The sequence below is a fragment of the Rattus rattus genome, chromosome 11, assembly GCF_011064425.1.
Source record: "Rattus rattus isolate New Zealand chromosome 11, Rrattus_CSIRO_v1, whole genome shotgun sequence".
Taxonomy (NCBI): domain Eukaryota; kingdom Metazoa; phylum Chordata; class Mammalia; order Rodentia; family Muridae; genus Rattus; species Rattus rattus.
This window is the reverse complement of record NC_046164.1, coordinates 22,484,244-22,506,002: the sequence shown is the minus strand read 5'-3', so window position 1 is coordinate 22,506,002 and position 21,759 is coordinate 22,484,244. Positions and strand designations below refer to the sequence as shown.

Genomic DNA, 21,759 nt, shown 5'->3' with positions numbered 1-21,759 from the left:
AAGCGAATAAGCTATATATCTGTGTGTGAGCATGCAGATGCTTGTATGTGCATGTGTCTCCAGGCCAGAAAAGGACATAGGATTCCTTGAGGTGGAATTACAGGCCAATGTCAACCACTTGACATAGTTTTGGAAACCAAACGTGGGTCCTACAGATAAGCAGCAAGGGCCCTTAACCATTGAGCCATCTCTTCAGCCCCATAAAAGAAATTCTTAATTTTACATGACAGGTGACTAAAAGCCAATAATAGAAAATACCCTTAGAATCAGTTAGACAAGAAGAATTTGAAAAAGGAGAAATTGACAAGATGCTCCATGTCATAAAAATTAGGGAAGGAAAACCAAGAAATATAGTTTGGGGCCTTGACAGCCTAGCAAAGGGTTTTGTGGTAGTGTACCCCTTTAATCTCGCACTCAGGAGGCAAGGAGACATATCTCTGTGAATTCAAGGCCACTTTGGTCTGCACAACCAGTTGCAAGCTAGCCATAGCTGTACAGTGAGACCTTGTTCAAAAAGAAAATCCGTGGTTTCAGTGTAGTGTGCCCCTTGGTGTGCAAGGACACCTTAGGAGATTGTGTCTTGGGAAACAGTTTTTAAATAGACAATGCTCGCATACTAGGGTGCTAGCATTTATGGGACTCTATTTCTGTATAGTTAGCAGTGCCCTGTGCTATTGATAAAAGTGGCAAATCCAGGGCTGTGAGTAACCTAGTGGTCAAGCTCTTGCCTAGCCTCCTAAAGCCCTGGCTCTGATCCTTAGCACTAAAGGAAAAGAAAAGAAAAGCAGTAAGTTCTTTTTATATAAGCCCTTAAACTGAGACATACTGGTTTTAATATTCCATCCTAAAATATCTGAACGTTAAGGTGAGTGCTTGCACTGTTTTGGTTTAAATTGACAAGGCCCTAAGAGCAGAGTTTGCATTTCTAGGTTTCACATAAAAGGACATAGAATCATTCCTGCTAGACTGTTCCTCTGGTGCCTCTGGGGCAAGGAAATGGATTAGAAGAGGAAGGTTGCGGTTTCTATACTTCTGGGGCTGTTGAAATTAGTTGATCTGAAGACTGGCCAGGTCAGCTGCTTTGTTCTTGATATTTACTGCTAGTTACAAACAACGGGTAAATTTGTTTCTTTAAGGAATCAAATCCTGAGGGTTTGGGATTTAGCTCAGTGGTAGAGCGCTTGCCTAGCAAGCGCAAGGCCCTGGGTTCGGTCCCCAGCTCCGAAAAAAAAGAAAAGAAAAGAAAAAAAAAAAAAAAAGGAATCCAATCCTGGCCATAAGCATCATTCTCAGAGGCACACTAGTAGAATTACTTGTCTCTTCTAACCTCCACAGTTGGATTTGACCTAACATCCCTTAAATTTGACCTTGCAAAGGTGAACTTAGGTGAGTTGAACCCACAAGGCAAGCTTGAGATTTGTTTCTAATGGCAGATTATAAATTGAGTAACACTGGAAATTTTCTTCACTAGATAAAGAAATAGTATGACTCAGCTGCCAAATCCACTGAGAAGTCCTGGTGGAGAGAGGCTGACCATTTCCACAGCCCTGGGGATGGCTGCGTGACAGCCAGCCAGTGCCATTCTGCTTTTCCTTACCAGGAATTGTCTAGGAATGAGTGGGCTTGAGAGCTTGCTGTGTATCTACCCATTTCTCCTTCTTACCCCCAGACTGTTGTTCATAGACTGCAGTCAGATTGCGGTCTCAGACACTAACTTCATTACGAAAGTACTGACTTGTAAGCTAAATATTTTGTGTATTATTTCCAAATGTAAAAATTTAGAGTGGGCGCTTCTAAATAGCCACTAATTACCTGATTTTATTGTCCATTCAGGGCCAGTTTTGTTTAAGACATATGTAATTTCTTCAACTTCCCTAGGTTTTATATGTATGTGTGTATGTATACACACACACACACACACATATATACATATATAAACATATATATGTATATTATTTATTTATTTATTTATTTATTTTATTTATTTATTTTTTTTTTTTGAGAAGCCCTGGTAACTCACTTTGTAGACCATGCTGCTGACCTGAACTCAGAGATCTGCCTGTATCTGCCTTCCAAGTTCCAAGTGCTAGCGTTAAAAGTGTGTGCCCCCACTGCTGAAAGACCTGTGTGTGTGTTTTTAAAAGATGGATTTGTGTAGCTCTGTGTGTGTCTTTGTGACTCACGGAGACCAGAGGGCATAGAACTGTAGTTACAGGTAGTTGTGGCTGTTGGATGCTAATCTGGGTCCTCTGTAAGAGTTAAGGTAAGTGCTCTTAGCCACTGACCCATTTCTCCCAGCCCTGGTGTGTCTTTAGGACTTAGGCCTTTCAGGCCTTTTGTTATCACTTGCACTTTTTTTTTTTTTGAGACAAGATCTCACTATACCAAGATGTCCTTGAACTTCTGATGTTCCTGCAGAGTGCTGGCATTCACAGGAATGTTCCTACCATGCCCTTTCTGTTTATGAGGTTGGGGGATCAAACCCTGCCTGCTAGGCAAGCCTGCTGTCAGCCAAGTGGCATACCCAGCTCTCTGCACATTTTAAGGAAACCAGTAGTGCAGCTGGCTCTGTCCTTAAGGAGTGAGCCCATCCCTTCAATTTTGGCAGTGTTGCCTAACTTCAAGAGGCAGGCAGCGTTAGCATCAGGAAAGGCGAGAGAGCAGGTATGAAATGCCTCCATCAAAGGCCTCTCTGAGGCTGGTTTCCAGCATTCTGACTCAGCGGCCCTGTTAAGTCTTGCTCTGCATTTGCTGTGAAGCAAGTGGGAAGTGAAATTGGTTGCATTGTTTAGCTTCTGTCGCAAGTTGGCACACCTTGTTTGCTAACCAATGGGTTTTTGTTTGTCTTACCTGTTCTGTTGTGTGTCCCATCCATCGCCACCCCTGCACCCAGTTTGGGGACACGGTTTCTCTGTCCTGGAACTCACTCTGTAGACCAGGTTGGCCTCATACTCACAGTGATCCTACTGCTGCTGCCTCCTGAGTGCAGAGACTAAAGGTGAGAGCCACCACGTGGCCCCCCAAAAAAGGTTATTTAAAGATGGCAACCGTAAAGTAAAGGCAGTGAAGGCTGTGTGGAACTGAGAGAGCCTTTACCTGCAGAAAGCTACGTAGAAGCATAGCGCTGTTAAGGAGTGTCCTGGGGCTGGAGAGATGGCTTAGTGGTTAAGAGCACTGACTGCTCTTCAGAGGTTCTGAGTTCAAATCCCAGCAACCACATGGTGGCTCACAACCATCTGTAATGAGATCTGATGCCCTCTTCTGGTGTGTCTGAAGACAGCTACAGTGTACTTATATATAAGAAATAAATCTTTAAAAAAAAAGTTGTAAAGTCTATTTAAAAAAAAAAAAAAAAAAGTATCCTGGTCTAAAAATGCTCGCCCACACAGAGGCCAATCAAGATGAGCATAATTTAAGACCCCGGTCTGTGGATGTGTTTCTAGCACATAAATATTTCTTGAGTGAGTGCTGTGGCTGAGGCAGTGAGGAGGTGTTGAGCACGGTGGTACCTAGGATGGATTCCTTGGGAGGACAGGCGGGTCAAGTTGCATTTTGTTGATAAATTGAAAGGCAGACTTAAGAAGAGCTTACACTTGTGATGGATTGTTGGGAGTAGAAGGAGGTTTCTCTTTTCACTAGTGCTTCTCAAGTGCCTCCATATTCAGAGGCTGACGAGCTGGAAAGGGCTTGGACATTCTGGTATCTGAATTTCAGAAGCTGGGTGTGATGGCCCACACCCATGATCCCAGGATTTGGGAGGTGGAGGCAGAAAGATCAGAATTAACAGTCGGATCTGTATGTCAAGTTCCAGACCAGCCTGGGCTACAGAAGATCCTGCCTCAAACAAACAAAAATAATTTTAACCAATACTTCACCCCAAGGAAGACTCAGACAGGAAGGAAAGACTAGTATTGTTTGTTTGTTTGTGTTTTTTTCTTTTTTTTTTTTTCTTTTTTTTCGGGGCTGGGGACCGAACCCAGGACCTTGCGCTTCCTAGGCAAGCGCTCTACCACTGAGCCAAATCCCCAACCCCAAGACTAGTATTGTTAAAGGAAACTGGTTATTTCCACATCAGCACAATCTGAAGGGCAAATTTAGTCTACTATAAGGTAGATTATATTACTTTGAGTTTTCTATGGCTGCTCTATCTTAGTTCTGTAAGGGGAGGGCTCACACACACACACACACACACACACACACACACACACACTCACACACCCATCTCCGCCTGTTGCAGTTGATGTGAATGAGCCAGAATTTGCGCACAGTACTTCTAGCTTTGGAAGGGCTGGCTACAAGCGTCTCCATTTCTCCTTTTACTTGGCTCCTATAAAGGGGTTAGAGGGGAAGATACTTGATGAGAAACAGACTCTTATGCAGCCTCCCTCCAGGGCAGCTTAGAAATGTCTTCAAACCAGCCTTCCAGATAGATAGCTGAGGCGAAGGCGCAGACTGCCACCCTGATGACCAGAGATACAGCTCTAGGACCCACACTCACAGAGCCCTCTTACCACACAGGCACAGCTACACAATATTTTTTAAAAGATTTATTTGTACTGTTGTTCTTTTGTGTTTTGGGTTTTTTTTTTTTGTTGTTATTGTTGTTTTGTTTTTTTTTTTTTTTTTTTTTTTTTTCCATCTTTATTAACTTGGGTATTTCTTATTTACGTTTCAATTGTTATTCCCTTTCCCAGTTTCCGGGCCAACAACCCGCTAACCCCTCCCACTTCCCTTCTCTATGGGTGTTCCCCTCCCCATTCTCCCCCCATTACCGCCCTCCCAGCAACAATCCCATTCACTGGGGGTTCAGTCTTAGCAGGACCAAGGGATTCCCCTTCCACTGGTGCTCTTACTAGGCTATTCATTGCTACCTATGAGGTTAGAGCCCAGGGTCAGTCCATGTATAGTCTTTGGGTAGTGGCTTAGTTCCTGGAAGCTCTGGTTGGTTGGCATTGTTGTTCATATGAGGTCTCAAGCCCCTTCAAGCTCTTTCAGTCATTTCTCTGATTCCTTCAACAGGGGTCCCGTTCTCAGTTCAGTGGTTTAATGATGGCCTTCGCCTATGTATTTGCTGTATTCTGGGTGTGTCTCTCAAGAGAGATCTACATCTGGTTCCTGTCGGCCTGCACTTCTTTGCTTCATCCATCTTATCTAGTTTAGTGGCTGTATATGTATGGGCCACACGTGGGGCAGGCTCTGATATTTGTACTGTTCTTTTTTTTTTTTTAAAGATTTATTCATTTATTATTTATAAGTACACTGTAGCTGTCTTCAGATACACCAGAAGAGGGCATCAGATCTCTTTACAGATGGTTGTGAGCCACCATGTGGTTGCTGGGAATTGAACTCAGGTCCTCTGGAAGAGTAGTCGGGTGCTCTTAACCGCTGAGCCATCTCTCCAGCCCATTTGTACTGTTCTTAATATTCTCTCTCTCTCTCTCTCTTCCTCTCTTCCTCTCTCTCTCTCTCTCTCTCTCTCTCTCTCTCTCTCTCTCTCTCTGCGTCTCTGCGTGCACGTGTGTGTGTGTGTGTGTGTGCGCGCACATGTACTTGAGTACAGATACTTCATAGTTCAGAGTGTTTCACCTACCCTGGAGCAGGAATTACAGTTGTGAGCCAGCCAACATAGATACCAGGGATTGAGCTCGTCTACAAGAGCAACACCTTTCTCTCTGGCCCCTCAAATAAAAAAAATTAGAAAGATTTTCCAAATCCCCACAGTGAGATGGAGTTATTTCCCTATGCTATATAGCATCTCCTATAGTTCTGCTATTACTCACTTACTTAGAACTACACTGATAGACATTTTGGTCTACCAGTTTGGCTTTTAGAACATTTCAGCGAATATTTTTATCTGTCTGTCTTTCTGTTTTTGAGACAGGTTTTCTGTGTGTAGATATCTATTGTTATCCTAGAATTTGGTCTAGAACTCAAGAGGTCTGCCAGCTTCCGGAGTGTCTGCGTAAACACTACCACTGCCCCGGCAAGGTTGCTATTTTCATACTGGGTTTTCACAGTTCTATCTATAAACCAAGAAGATAGAGACTGCAAGTGGTTTTTTTCAAAGGTTTTCTTTTCATTTACTCTGCATTTTTGGCTTACGAGTTATTGGCTGTCAAGGTTGTCGATGGTTTTGTTTGCTTGTCCTTCAACATGTTCCCAGTCATCATGTAGTTTTACACAGGTCAGTCTGTGGACACTGTTATGGTCTTTTGAACTTTTAATCACTTGTACATCTAGAATTTATTTTGCGATGAGGGTTGGGGTAGGAAGCCAGCTCTTCTAGCACTGTTTATGGAATAATTAATCATCTTCATATGCATCATTAGCAATGATCTATTCAAAGAGCATCATCATGTCCACAGAGTTCCTCTCCTCCCTGTCCCCCCTCTCATCCCTCCTTTGTGTCTTGGGGATTAAGTTTAAACCTTACTGCATGCTATGCAAACACATGCTCTACCAGTGAATAAAGATCACTGTTTAATTTTTGACATTGGATCTTGCTAAGTTGCTTAGAGTGACCTTAGAAGTTTCTCTGTATCCTGTCTCCAGCAGATCTTGAACTTGCATTCCTCCAGCTTTGCATCCCAAGTATCTGGATTATAGGCCTTCATTGCTAGGCTTAGCCAGATCTCCTTTATGTCTCCTGGTTTCTCTCCTCCCACTCTCCAGGGCACAGACGAAGTGATTTGTTTGTTTATTTGGGTTTTTTTTTTTTCCGAAATAAACTAGGGCAAATCTACCGTGGTGGGCTCCATATTGCCCTTTGGATAAAGACATGATCCTCAGTGTAACCCGAAGCCCCTCCTCCATCTGACTCCTGTTGTCTCTCCTCCTCCTGTCATAATTTTATTTGAATTTTATTTTATTCTTCCCTGCTTGGGTTTTGAACTAAAGACTCCTCTAGGCAACAAAATGAGTCAATTTCAATATTCACTCAATTTCCCATTGCTCAGGGAAGTTTTTAAAAATTACCTGACGGAGTCTGGAAAGATGGCTCAGAGGTCCTGGGTTCAATTCCCAGCACCTACATGATAGCTCACAACCATTTATAACTGTAGTCCTGTGGGATCCAGTACTCTCTTTTGGTATGCAGATACACAAGCAGACAAAGCTATATATACATTTAAATAAATAGATAAATAAGTGAATAAATTATCTTTTAAAAATTGCCTGATGTGCCTAAACTTGAAATGTACTGTTATATTCAATAAGATTTATTTTATTGAAGCGTGTGCATACGTGTGCATGTGCATGTGTGTACACATACACTTGTGTCTGTCTGTGAATATGTGCACTTGAGTGCAGGTTCCCATGGAAAACAGAAACATCAGAACCCTCTGGAACTGGAGGGACATGCTATTTGAGCTGCCCAGTGTGGGTCCTTGGAATCAAACTCCTTGTGCAAGTGCAGTTTATGCTCTTGACTGCTGAGTCATCTCTCTGGCCCATTTTGTGCATTTTATCCAGTTTCTAAAAATTGTTTTAGACAGAAAGATAAATCTGGTTGCTAGTACTCCATCCCAGAATCTGGTTTCTTTTTGTTTTACAAAATGTAACAGTGTTTCTCTGGCTGTTGTCATTAATAAAAAGAATTTGGGTTTTTTTTTTTATGTGTATGAATGTTTTGTATGTATGTATGTATGTATGTATGTATGTATGTATGTTATGTATGTATGTATGTATACCACGTGCATGCTGGCCAGAAGAGGACATTAGTTTTCCAGGACCTGAGTTTACAGATAGTTTTGTGGATGCTGAGAATCAAACCCTGATCAGCAAGTGCTCCTAAATGCTGAGCTATCTCTCCTACCCCTGTTATTAATTTAACTCCATAAACATTGATATTATCTAAGAAACCTCATTTTTCTTTCAGATTTTTTTTCTTTTAAAAATTTGTATGGGGTTGGGGATTTAGCTCAGTGGTAGAGCGCTTGCCTAGCAAGCGCAAGGCCCTGGGTTCGGTCCCCAGCTCCGAAAAAAAGAACCAAAAAAAAATTTTTTTTTTATATATTTATATGTATGTATCTGCATGAGTTTCTGTGTATCATATGCACGCAGTTGCCTACAGAGGCCAGAAGAGGGTGGATCCCCTGGAATTGGAGTTAGAGGCAGTTAAGAGCTGCCCAATGTAGGTGCTTGGAATCATACTCAGGTTCTCTAGAAGAGTATCAAGTGCTCCTAATGACTGAGCTGTCTCTCTTTACCCCCTACTCCCTCTTTTCTTTTCTTTTCTTTTTTTTTTTTTTTGGTTCTTTTTTTCGGAGCTGGGGACCGAACCCAGGGCCTTGCGCTTCCTAGGCAAGCGCTCTACCACTGAGCTAAATCCCCAACCCCAACTCCCTCTTTTCTTGAGAAGAATCTTTGTAGCCTAAGCCACCTTGAGAACTTGCTCTGTAGTTCAGGCTGGTTTCCAGTTCTGCAGCCTTCTAATTTCTGGCCATCATGCTCAGCCAGTCTTCTTGTTAGCATAAAGGTTGCTTTAAAATTTTAAATTTAATTTCAGTAGCAAATAAAGTTTAGGAATTGAGTAGAATAGGCCATTCAGAGGTAAGGCCAATTAGAGCACCCATAGACACTTCCTCTCTAGAAAGTTGGGCTGGTGGCAGAAGGAGCCAAAAGCTTGTAAAAGTTCATAGTTCATACGATAAAATTGTAATTGCTATATATTAGTAAGGTATATGCCATTAATAAATGCATATTCGTAGCTTATGAAGTCTCTTAATTTTTTGTAACTGAAGAGTACTCTTTTTTTTTTTTTTTTTTTTGGTTCTTTTTTTCGAGCTGGGAATCGAACCCAGGGCCTTGCGATTCCTAGGCAAGCGCTCTAACCACTGAGCTAAATCCCCAACCCTGAAGAGTACTCTTAACTGTCCTTTCCTTTATTCCTAGGTTTGAAGAGTTGAGTACAACCAAGCTGGTAGCCAACCATGGCTGAAGGAGGATTTGATCCCTGTGAATGTATCTGCTCTCATGAACACGCTATGAGAAGACTTATCAATCTGGTGAGATGAGCAAATCAGTCCAGGTCCCGACTGCTCGGGGCTCTCCTGGTTCTGGGAGACCTATGTTTCTCTTAGCTATGTCTCTGCGGCAGTGATGGCCATGGCCAAAGGCAACAGGGGAGGAGGTGGGTTATTTCAGCTTTTCCTCATGAAGTCAAGTCAGGGCAGGAACTCAAGGTGGAACCTGGGGACAGCAACTGAAGGAGAGGCCATGTACCCCATGTCTTGCTTATTAGCCTGCTCTCCTAACAACCCAGGGCCACCAGCCCAGGGGCAGCACTTCCTACCATGGTGGCCCAGTCCCTCCCACATGGATCATTAATCACAAAAATGCCCCACAGACTTACCAACAGGCTGATGTAATGGAGATATGTTCTCTGTTAGGGCTCCTCTTCCCAGATGACCATAACTTGTGTGTAATAGACAACTAGCCAGCACCAAGGTTAGTAGAGGATTTTCTCCATAGTCAGGAAAATGTATTTGTTAATGGAAGTGCTACAGTCAGTTAACACAGTGATAAACCATGTGCCAGTGCTTTTTTATTAGAGATGAAAACCACTTATTCTCTATTTCTGTAGATTTCTTTTAAGGACATCGGCCATCCTGCAGAGTTAGCCACAATCATGTTGAGCCTGTTGTATCCATGCTGGAACAGATCATTGTTTTTGGTTAAGTGGACCTTGCCTGCCAGGCTGCTATAAAACCAGAGCTCTTTTCTGTTACACACAGTTCAGCCCTTCTCCAACATAAATCATCTCAGTAAGAATCTCTGTAGAAAGCGTTTCTAGACCTAGTAAGTTGTTTGACAAGGGTGTAACAAAATTACCTTTGTGATCTGGACAGTGGTGTTACAACATCCTTAATCCCAGCACTTAGGAAGCAAAGGCTAGCCAGGAACTCAAGCTATAGACCAGGCTGGACCCAAGCTCAGAGAGGTCCACCTGCCTCTGCCTCCTGAGTCCTGGAATTAAAGGCATATGCCACCATGGCCTGGCTCCAAAGGCAGATTTTTCATCAAGAAAACCGGGAAGTCTTACTGATCTGTTACAGTGTGATTTCACTTACAGTGCTTTAAGATTTTCCTAGTTCCTAAGCGTAAAATTAATACTGTTTATATCCTAGTGTATACTTTTTACAGAAAATTGAGCAGTAATAATAATAAAGTACTTTTTAAAGAGTATTTAGGGATCATATCCAGGGCCTCATGTACACTAGGTAACATCAACTTTACTGCTGAGCTGTATCTTCAACCTCTCAAGCCTTAAATTTTCTTTAAAACGTGTGTGTGTGTGTGTGTGTGTGTGTGTGTGTGTGTGTGTGTGTGTGTGTGGTCTGAATATACCTGTGCACCATACATGCCTGGTACTCTTGAACATGAGAAAAGTGTCTCAGATCCCCTGGTTTTAAGTCTCAGTGTGAGTTCTGAGAATTAAACCAGTAGTGTCTGGAAGAGAAGCCAGTGCTCCTAACCACTGAGTCATCACTCCAGCCCCTTAGATTTAAGACTTAAAGCCCTGGGGCTGGAGAGATGGCTCAGCGGTTAAGAGCACTGACTGGGGCTGGAGAGATGGCTCAGCAGTTAAGAGCACCCGACTGCTCTTCCAGAGGTCATGAGTTCAATTCCCAGCAACCACATGGTGGCTCACAACCATCTGTAAAGAGATCTGGTGCCCTCTTCTCTTGTATCTGAAGACAGCTACAGTGTACTCATATATAATAAATAAATAAATCTTTAAAAAAAAAAAATGAGCACTGACTGCCCTTCCCGAGGTTCTGAGTTCAATTCCCAGCAACCACATGGTGGCTCACAACCATCTGTAATGGGATCTGACTCTCCCTTCTGGTGTCTGAAGAGAATGATGGTGTACTCACATACATAAAATAAACCTTTAAAAAAAAAAGACTTAAAAGCCCTTAAACCTTAAATTTAACCCAACATATAAAGCATTACTTAAAAAAAACTTTGATATTAAAAACAAAAACTAGTCCTACAATTTAACTGTGATCAAACAGTGATTCCCTTTTTAATGAAAAACTACTATCTCTCTTTAAAAACTTAATGCTTTAATTTAGTATAATGATTTTTTTCTTTTTTTGTTCCAACTTGGCCACATTTTAGAAGTATTTAACACTGGGACATGTCCGACCCTTTCCCTGCTTGATTGTATGCGTGTGACCCTCCACCATGCTGTTAGTTTCTGCTGTTAGCTCAGCGTCTAGGTCAGGGTGCACGAGGAGGATGTGGTGGAAGTGGGCAGCTATGCACAGTATGCCATGAGGGAAGAGCTTCTGCTGTGAGTCAGGCCTCGGACTGGTACCTCAGCACACAGGGTCAAGGGGAAAGGTAAGAGATGTCCACACAGCAGGTAGAAATGTAAGGAAAATACACATCATCTAAAGTTTGCAACTGATTCCAGAAACGTCAAAGATGACGCCTGGTGGAGCAGAGAATCCAGGGTGTTGCTTTTAAAAGCCAGTGCATTAGAAGATCATGTAAGTAAGTGGTTCACTGCATTAAGGAGACAGATCCTGATCTGCATACATAGTGAAGTGTGGGGAATTGTTAGAGACCCGAAGTCAGATGGCAAGATCAATTGACGGTTTCCTCAACAAATTTTGATCAGATGAAAGAAGGAATAACAGGTTGAAAGACAAGACTTTTGAAATGTTAATACCAGACATAAATGAAGAAGAATGAATAAAGAGAAGATGTGGATGGTTTGGGAAGCCTTCAGAAGATCACGTATTTGGCTCTTGGGGTTCTTGTGTAGAGAGCCTCAGGTTAAAGGTATAGAAAACACACCAAACAAACACCAGAAATTTTCCCAAGTCTTGGGAAACCATACTATCATGCAGGTACAAGAAACATTTAGAAAACTTGGATTAAGCATGGCCTTAAAAGTACTTCTTAGCTGTGTCTGATGGTGCAGGTAATTAATCCCAGGCAGAAGCAGGTAGATCTCTGTGAGTTTGAGACCAGCCTGGCCTGCACAGCAAGTTTCAGGCCATCTAGGGCTTCATAGTGAGACCTTGTCTATATAAAAGGAGTTCTTCTCTATAATATATCATAAATTGTCAAAAACAGAAAGTTAGAACTCGTGAGAGAGAAGTGCCAAATAACAAGGCAAACCTATTAGATTAACAGGTTTTTTTTTGTTTTGTTTTGTTTTGTTTTTTTTTTTTTTTGGTTCTTTTTTTTCCGGAGCTGGGGACCAAACCCAGGGCCTTGCGCTTCCTAGGTAAGCGCTCTACCACTGAGCTAAATCCCCAGCCCCTTGTTTTGTTTTGTTTTTTTTTTTCCGGAGCTGGGGACCGAACCCAGGGCCTTGCGCTTCCTAGGCAAGCGCTCTACCACTGAGCTAAATCCCCAACCCCTTGTTTTGTTTTTTTAAGGAGAAATTCTTTTTTTTTTTTTTTTTTTCCCGGAGCTGAAGACTGAACACAGGGCCTTGCGCTTGCTAGGCAAGCGCTCTACCACTGCGCTAAATCCCCAATCCTCACTCCTGGACACTTAAGGAGAAATTCTAAATGCTAGGAAAGCAGTCTCTAAAACAGCAGGTCTCAACCTGTGTGTCTCATCCCCTTTGGGGGTCACATATATATTTACACTTCAATTCAAAACAGCAAAAACTGTGGTTATGAAATAGCAATGAAAACAATTTTATGGTCGGTGTCACTACTACATGAGGAACTGAATTAAAGGATCGCAGCATTAGGAAGGTTGGGAACCACTGCTTTAAAAGAAACTATCAACCAAGATCCTCAATACCTTGTGTCTTCTTTAGGGTTCCTATTGCTGTAATAAAACACCGAGCCCAAAGCACATTGGGGAAGAAAGAGTTTATTTCGGTTTACATTTTGTAGTCAAATTAAGAGAAATCAGGGAAGGAACCTGGAGGCAGGAATTGAAGCAGAGGCTGTTGAGGGGCTCTTCCTGCCTTGTTTCCTATGGCTTGCTCAGCCTTCTTTCTTGTAGAATGCAGGGATGGCATAGCCCACATGGAGGCATTTTCTCAGCTGAGATTCTCTTCCCAGATGTGTCTAGGTTTGTGTCAGGTTGGTAGAGAACTATCCAGGGTACTCAGCACAGATGAGTTAAGACTGTCTATGATAAGGATAGGGTAAGGGAATTCATGACGAAAAGACCAGAATTACAAAAAATGCTTAAGGAAACCTTGCAAGGCAGAAGAGGGAGAATGTGATAAACGCTGTCATTCAAATGGGGGAGTAATGCTAGAGGAAGACAAGTGTGCTGAATATCTTGATTCTTTCACACTAAATCATCACCTTTACAAAGTAAATGAGTGGGCTGGAGAGATGGCTTAGAGGTTAAGAGCACTGATTGCTCTTCCCCAGGTCCTGAGTTCAATTCCCATCAACCACATGGTGGCTCACAACCATCTGTAGTGGGATCTGATGCCTCTTCTGGTGTGTCTGAAGACAGCTACAGTGTACTCAGATAAATAAATAAGTCTTTAAAAACACAAAAGTAAATGAACAAAATATATTCAAAACTACCAGAAGAAAATCAGCAAAAGGGCAGGATCAAATACATTGCTTTCACTAGAAACCCTGAAACCCTGACTGCGCATAGTCATTGTGTTTCTGCACGGATGGAAGGGTATCCTGTGACTCCAATCTAGGAATCGTACAGCTCTGAGAGAAGGTGTCCCAGTGGAAGGGCACCCTGAGACCCGGGAGCTCAGGAGCCACACAGCCCTGAGAGGAAGAAATCCTCCTCAGCAGAGGCGTGGCTTCTCCAAGCCCAGCTGAGGAGCTCAGGAGCCCCAGCTTGTTTGCTTCTTCCCTTCTCTTCCTGGCTTCTTCTGATGAGTCACACCAGGTAGCAAATCTCAGAAGAGGGATTTATTGGAGGTCTAGGGTATGGACGGATGCATCCAGGTATGGCTGCCCTCTGCTCCCCAGAATGGACAGCAGGGAACTGGACAAAGGGCAGGGCTTATATAGAATTTCTTAGGGGCAGAGATTTCCAGATTGAGGACTGCTCTGGTTTCAAGTCCTGAGCTTGGGGAGCTCAGGGATTTGTGTGTTTTCATGTCCAGTGATTGGTGGGTTTTCCTATTCAGGCAACGATGCCTATTTTTCACCCCTTTTCCCTGCATTGGGCCCGTGGGTTAGGATGGGGTATCCTTCCTGGCCTGTTGTAAACTCTAGGTTTCGGTTTGGAGTTGTTTGTAACTGCAATACAGAGAACGCCCAGGTTGTGGCGCTCTTGACTTAATTATACAATTGAGTTACATGCATTCAAGACTCCTTTCCTTTCTCCTCCCCTGTCTCCCAGATGTGTGAGTATTGAATATACATTTGTTTAAGGAATGTTTAAAAACGTTCGTGTGTGAGGGGTTGGGGATTTAGCTCAGTGGTAGAGCTTGCCTTAGGAAGCCAAAGGGCCCTGGTTGGTCCCCAGCTCCAAAAAAAAGAACAAAAAAACGTTCGTTGTGTGTGTGCAAAATGTGCGTGTGTGTGTGTGTGTGTGTGTGTGTGTGTGTGTGTGTGTGTGTGTGTGGTGTGTGTGTGTGTGTGTGTGTGTGTGTGCATGTGTGTGTGTGTGTGTGTGTGTGTGTGTGTGTGTGTGTGTGTGGTGTCCGTGTGTGTGTGTGTGTGTGTGTGTGTGTGTGTGTGTGTGTGTGTGTGTGTGTGTGTGTGTGTGTGTGTGTGTGTGTGTGTGTGTGTGTGTGTGTGTGTGTGTGTGTGTGTGTGTGAGAAACACTTTTAAAAAATGGTGGCTGTCAAGATGGCTCAGTGGGGTACATAAGCACAAGGACCTAGGTTCAGATCCCAGGTCCATGTACAAAACCATGCATGCTGGACCATGTCTGTCACTCCCTCCCCAAGCTCTGCTGTGGGGACAGAGAGTGGCAGGCTCTGAAGCATCACTGTGGGCTAACCTGGTCATAAAGTTCCAGGTTTAGTAAGAGACTTTGTCTCTAAAATTGAATTGGAGAACAATAGAGACACCCAGTGTTATCCTTTGGTCCCCAGTTGTGCAGGCATGGGCAAGCAAATGCGTGTATCCTCATACACCATACCAAATCCTCACAATGGACTGTGTCCTTCTCTTTCCCAGTGTAATCCTTTAGGCTTCATTTATTAAATCCTTTCTGTCTGTCTGTCTGTCTGTCTGTCTTTTTATTTATTTATTTATTATATGTGAGTACACTGTAGCTGTCTTCAAACACACCAGAAGAGGGCATCAAATCTCATTACAGATGGTTGTGAGCCACCATGTGGTTGCTGGGATTTGAACTCAGGACCTCAGGAAGAGCAGTCAGTGCTCTTAACCACTGAGCCATCTCTCCATCCCCCGTTTGTCTTTTTTGAGACAGGGTTTATGGCCCCAGCAAGCCTAGAATTTGCTGTGTAGAACTTGCCCAGTGCTTGGCCTAAAGGTGTGAGCCACCCTACCTGGCTTGTGAAATGTTTTCTAAAATAAAATGGATGAGAATAGATGTACCAAGAGTCCCTTTCAGCTGAAATAGGCGCTCGCTCGCTCGCTGTGTCATAGGCAGTTTATGTACTGCACAAGTAGGAAGACGACAGTACCATTGTATGTCTGTGAGCACACTTCAGTCACACCAGAAGAGGGCAGCAGATCCCAGTACAGATGGTTGTGAGCCACGTGGTTGCTGGGATTGAACTCAAGACCTATTGAAGAGCAGTCAGTGCTCTTAACCACTGAGCCCATCTCACCAGCTCCTTTTCCTTGTCTCCCCACTTTTTAACCTACTTCTTCTATGGCCTCTTGGTATAGAATATCTTCCCTTAGTGATGAAAGTTCTCGAAAGATACATGGACTTAGAAGTATAAACTTGAAGGCTTTTTTGTTTTCCTTTATCTCTCTTGTAACTTAATGAAATGTGGGTAGTTCTCTTTTTAAAGATGTCTTTGAAGGTGGCCATGGTGCTTCATGCACACCTTTAATCCCATTATTTAAGAGGCAAGTGGGTCTGAGTTTGTCACCAGTCTGGTCTACATGGAAACTTCTGGACTATCCAGGGCTACATATCAGTCTTAGGAAAAAGAAAAGTAAGGAAGGAAGAGAGAAAAAAATAAACAAAATAAAAAATATTTTAAATGGCCAGGCAGTGGTGGTACACTTTTTTACTCTTGGCACTTGGGAGGCAGCTGCTGCCAAATCTCTTGAGTTTGAGGCCAGTCTGATCTACAGAATGAGTTTCAGGGTAGCCCAGACTTCAGAAACCCTGTCTCCCACTGCCCCCAAATTTGTTTTAAGTTGTTTAGGTCTATGTTTGAGTGTGTGTATGTGTGCACAGAGGTGTAGAGCTGTCTTCTGACACTGAGTTTCATCTTCATTCCCTTCACCTTACTTTTAAAGACTTAGTAGGCCAGGCAGGGATGGTGTACGCCTTTTTTTTTTTTTTTTTTTTTTTGGATTGGGGACCGAACCCAGGGCCTTGCGCTTGCTTGGCAAGTGCTCTACCGCTGAGCTAAATCCCCAACCCCGCTCTTTTTTCTTCTGTTTTGACTCCGCCAGACTGATCATCTTAGAACAGTCTGGTGGTTAGTGCAGCCCTGCTGGGATGAGATCGTACTTCTGTAGTACACGGTGACCATAGTGTTATTGGGCTGTTAATGCGTCTCACTTGTGTTGTCTGTGCTAATCCCTGATGGTCCCCTGATAAGTAGGTAGTTTTCTTGTTCCCATGTTAATAGGAGAAAAGAACTAAAACTTGGAGGTGTCAAGTAATCTGCACAAAGTCTTGAAACACTAGAACGTTGCCTAACCTGACTTTAAGGCGGTGCCTTTCATTCTGCGGCACCCATGCTTAGCCAGACTAGCAGTTGTTCTGTAGGTTGCTGTGCAAACAGATGCAGGGTGGGTCAGTGACAATGTAAGAGGGAGTCATTCATAATGAGATGACATTGAAAAGTGACCTGCTCTTCACTCCAGCCTTGGGGAGGTAGAGACAAAGAGGATTGGAGTTCTGGTCATCTACTCTGTAGTGAGTTTGAGAACCTGTCACAAGAAAATAAAGGGCTTAGAGAGATGGCTCAGCAGGTTAAGAGCACTGGCTGCCCTTCCAGAGGACCGGACTTGGGTTCAATTCCTAAAGCACACATAGTAGCACATCCCAGGGGTCCGATGCCTGGTTCTGACTTCTGTTGGGCACCTGGCATATCTGTGATACACAGACAAACATGCAGGCAAAACACATAAATGTGTCTAAACTTAAAAGGATTTGCTTATTTATTATCTGGTGGGAGGAATTACATGCAGGCTGCATGCATGCTGAGGTAGTTCTAATACTACATGTCCATCTAGCCCTGCCCCTGCCGTGTTGCTGACTCAGCAGCTAACTGTCCTTTCTGTTACTGCAGCTCCGGCAGTCCCAGTCCTACTGCACCGACACAGAATGCCTTCGGGAATGTAAGTAGCAGTGGGCAGCAGGAGGGTGGACCTGGGGCCCATGCAGGCAAAAACGTTTCTCATAGCCCAGGCTGGCCTTGAACCTCTGACTGCTTAGCCTCTACCTCCCACGGTGCTGGGATGTTAAGTATGTGTTATTATGGCCGATTAGCTTCCTTTAAGGTAAGGGCTCTCCCTGGATGCTTGCTACTTGATGTATTCAAAATGTTCTGTCTGCCTCAAGGGCAGGTTATGGGCTCCTCGAGGAAGAGTCACTAACCCAGCTCTTGCTGTGGTAGTGCATACCTGAAATCCTACATGGAGGGAAGGCTGAGGCAGGACAATGGTGAACTCTAGGCTATCCTGAGCTCCATGTCAAGACTCCATGTTTAAAAAAACCCACAACACTTCCTTTATAACTTCTTAGCTAAAAACCTAAGTTTGTGGGAGAACAATAGGATTAAAGGGGTTCTGGGCTTCCAAGGGTAGGAGAGAGAGTGTGGGAGGAAACGCATGGGAGGGAATTTGTGAAGGAAATTTACATTTTTCTACTTTAGATCTGTTTTCAGTAATGAATTGATCTAACATCATTAGACAGAAAAACCTGTTCATGGGAGTTTGCCTTTAATTTGCTATTTCTAAATCACTTCCAGCTCAGTTTTTTTTTTTTTTTCATAATTGAAAAGCATATTTCGGCCATTCTGAGGTCTCCTGCACACATCTGAAGGCTTTGGTTACCAGATTATGTTGTTTTCTCTTAACGAGTAGTGCTGGCTTTCTTGTTTGTTTGTTTGGTTTGGGTTTTTTTAAATGCTTATTTTTATTTTATACATATGAGTACACTGTCGATGTCTTCAGACACACCAGAAGAGGGCATCAGATCCCATTACAGATGGTTGTGAGCCACCATGGGTTGCTGGGATTTGAACTCAGGACCTCTGAGAGAACAATCAGTGCTCTTAACCACTGAGCCATCTCTCCAGCCCGTGGTGCTGTTTTGTTACCTTGTGTTTTGCCCATGGTAGACAATACTCCATAGCCCAGGCCCAAATTACATTTACTAATAGGTCAGTTGTTTAATTTAGCATCAGACACCAAGTGTGTGTGTGTGTGTGTGTGTGTGTGTGTGTGTGTGTGTGTGTGTGTGTGTGTGTGTGTGAGAAGACCGCAAGAGAAGACACTGAGAATATCCTTTAATCACTCTACATGTTATGTCTTTGAGGCAGGTCCTCTCAATTCTGCTATTTTAGCATATATGAAGTACCAGATTTGACCTCCAGCACCAAATAAACAAAGCCTACCGGGGATACATATCTATATATACATTCCTGTGTATACAGTCCTATATATATACATACCTACAGATACCTATAATCTCAGCACTGAGGAGGCAAAGGCTGAAGGGTCAGGAGTGCAGGGTCAGTCTCTGCTACTTAGTGAGTTAGAGGCCAGCATTAGTCAGTGAATATGGCTGGGGTTTTTAAGTTCGAAGTTTTAGTTTGCTTGCATGGTTGCTCAAGGCACCAGTAGTTTTTCTCTTTGATAATTCTCTGCCACTTTATATTATTTACTTGTTTTCATTGAAACTTAACTTATGACATCTTTGTTTGTTTTATTACTTGCTTACCTTGAGACAATGTCTTTCTCTGTAGTCTTGGCCAGCCTGGAGTCCATTACATAACCATAAACCAGGCTGGCCCTTAACTCCTTGAGCTCTGGCCTCTGCCCTACCTCTCGGGTGATAGGATTAGGTTGTGCATCAGTACTTTGCGACAGGTGTTTGTGTGTGCAGGAGCGCCTTTGTGCTGGTGCACATGCCAGGTGTCCATCGCAGATGTCCCTTGTAAGCCTTCCACCTTTCAAAAAAACCAGGGTCTCTCAGTGGGACCTGGGGCTCACTGAGTACAGTCTGCTGCTTGGTCAGCTAGTGCACCCCAGGGAGGGACTCCCCGGTTCCCTTCCCCGCTCCCTTCCCCAGCACTGGGATTGTAAGTACGCCATGGCCTCCTTTTTCACATGGCTTTGGATTGAGCCCAGAGCCTCATGTTGGCACAACAAGCACCTAATTGCTACAGCTTCCTACCTAGCACAACCCTTGACATGAATTCCTATCTTTTCCTGTTTCTAGATAAAGCCTTTGTTTATCTACTCAGAACCTGTAATTACTCAGCCTTACAGTTTTTCCAACTCTGTAGCCATATTTCCCCTCCAGTGGTAACTTTTCAATTACTCTCTCTTCAGCTGCTCTGTTTTCTTTATCCTCTCTGGCCTCATGAGCTCAGTCCCTGAAACTGCTCCTTTCCTACACTCCCTTGATGATGTTCCCAAGTCTCATGACTCGTTATGTGTGTGCTGGTGATTGTCTTGTGGTCATGGCCACTGTGGTGCTTCATAGGCAATCTCAAACCCATCATCTTCGGAATTGAGTTGCTAGTAGCTCTACCGCTGCTGCTTGTCTTCTTTTGTCTTTCCTGTAAGTGCGTGGTAGCTCTGTTCTGAAGGCAACCCTTGGCTCTCAGGTCTATCCATTAGCTCTACCTTCAGGATGTAGCCAAAACTGTACTTGATAGCACCCCATTCTGTTCCTCCCTGTTCACCATCTCTCTCGTTTTTTTTTTTTTTTTTTTCGGAGCTGGAGACTAAACCCAGGGCCTTGTGCTTGCTAGGCAAGCGCTCTACCACTGAGCTAAATCCCCAACCCCACCATCTCTCATCTAGGCTATTAGAATAGGTTCTGTTTGTTTGAGACAGGGCTTTAACTATGTAGCCTTGGTTGGTCTAGAACTCAGTGTGTATAACCTGCTGGCCTCAGATTCACAAAGATCTGCCTGCCTCAGCCTCCCAAGTGGGGATCAAAGGTAAGTGTCATCATGCCCAACCTTATATGTTCTTAACTCTCTCCCAGTTTATCTCCCTGTTGCTCTGTTTTTCATAATACTTGGCTTGAAAAAGTAAGAGTTCGCTTTTGGTTTCTTTTCACCTAAAACTTTTCAGGGGTTTTCTGTTGGATGCATAATAGGAAGCCATTGTTATTACCCATGAGACCTGTGCTCAGGCTGTGACAGGCTGCTTCTGTGACTGAGTCTCTGGTCTCTGGATCTCACCTGGCTTCTGAGCTTCACTCCAGTTGCAGTAGTTAGCAGTAAACACATTGCTCACAGCTCCATCTCACTCTACATTTGATATATAAAATTATATAATATATATTGGTTATATTAGGGGACGGAAGCCAAATTCAGGTCATCAAGCTTAGAGCTGGGATGCCTTGTCCTGCTGGCTTAATTCAGTCTACATTTTGTGAACACGTTACCCTCTCAGTGTAACCCTCGGTTGCCCTGTGTCTAGCAACTATGTACCTAGACTTGGGCATCTTATGTCAGTCTTGCTTCTAAGCTCCTTGAAGGCAGGGATAGTTGGAGGCAGACTTCTACGGTCTAGATTCCCAACATCAAGGCAGTGATCTCCCTCCTTCCTATTTCTTTTTTTTTTTTTTTTTCTTTTTTTCGGAGCTGGGGACCGAACCCAGGGCCTTGCGCTTCCTAGGCAAGTGCTCTACCACTGAGCTAAATCCCCAACCCCACCTCCTTCCTATTTCTGCTGGCAGTTTTCCCAGTCTAGATCTAGACCCTGGCATGCGTTGGCACCTTTCTCTAGCCCCTGCATTTGTAGTTCCCACTGGACATGGTTTTCTCGTTACAGAAGGCAGACAGCCATCTGAAGAACATTTCTAGGCTTTCCATAGAACCACTTTTAAAGACAGTTCAGAGGTTTGTCAGAACATGGAGAACGTTTTGGGGCTTTGTAGAATATTCTAAAAAGACTATTGTTTCTTTCTTACGGTGCTGCAGATCAAACCCACATGCACACTAGGCAAGTGCTCTACCACTGAAGTACACTTTTAGCCTGTGTCTGTGGTCTCACTGTGTGCTAGGCTGGCTTCAAACTCACTGTCCAGCTCAGGCTGGCTGTGAGCCTTCTGTCCTTCTCTCTGCTTGGCCCACTGCACCTGCCCTCCTCAGTCCTCTCGTGTGTGTGTTTAATCCTGCGCAGCACTTTCCTCTGCTTTCATTACGTCCTCTTCACCTGCTGTTTGACCTCTGGCCTGTGGAGTCTTACTGGGTCTCCAGTAAGTCTTACTGGGACACCAAATAACTTTCTAGAGTGGGACCATAATTATTTTCTAAAATTCAGCAAACCAGGAGGAAGCAGCCCAGGCCTGCAGTCTAGAAACAGGACGGTTCAGGCCAGCCATGGCTGCAGAGCAGCGTATTTGAGGCCAGCCTAGATACATGAGATCTCAATACAAGCAAGGGCCAGTAGGATGGCCCAGCAGATAAAGCTGCGAGTTTGATGATCTAAGTTCAG

The 21,759-nt window shown here is 43.7% G+C and overlaps 1 protein-coding gene across 3 annotated transcripts in view; it reads left to right on the top strand.

Moving 5' to 3' along the window:
- Positions 1 to 21,759, top strand: part of Smim14 (small integral membrane protein 14) — a 48,878-nt gene that overhangs the window by 17,567 nt on the left and 9,552 nt on the right. For all 3 annotated transcript variants that reach the window (XM_032915984.1, XM_032915985.1, XM_032915986.1), the window contains exons 2-3: positions 8,893 to 9,005; positions 17,367 to 17,415. In XM_032915984.1, coding sequence (XP_032771875.1) covers positions 8,931 to 9,005; positions 17,367 to 17,415 — 124 coding nt within the window. In that variant the 5' untranslated portion in view covers positions 8,893 to 8,930. The remainder of the gene's footprint in view (positions 1 to 8,892; positions 9,006 to 17,366; positions 17,416 to 21,759) is intronic.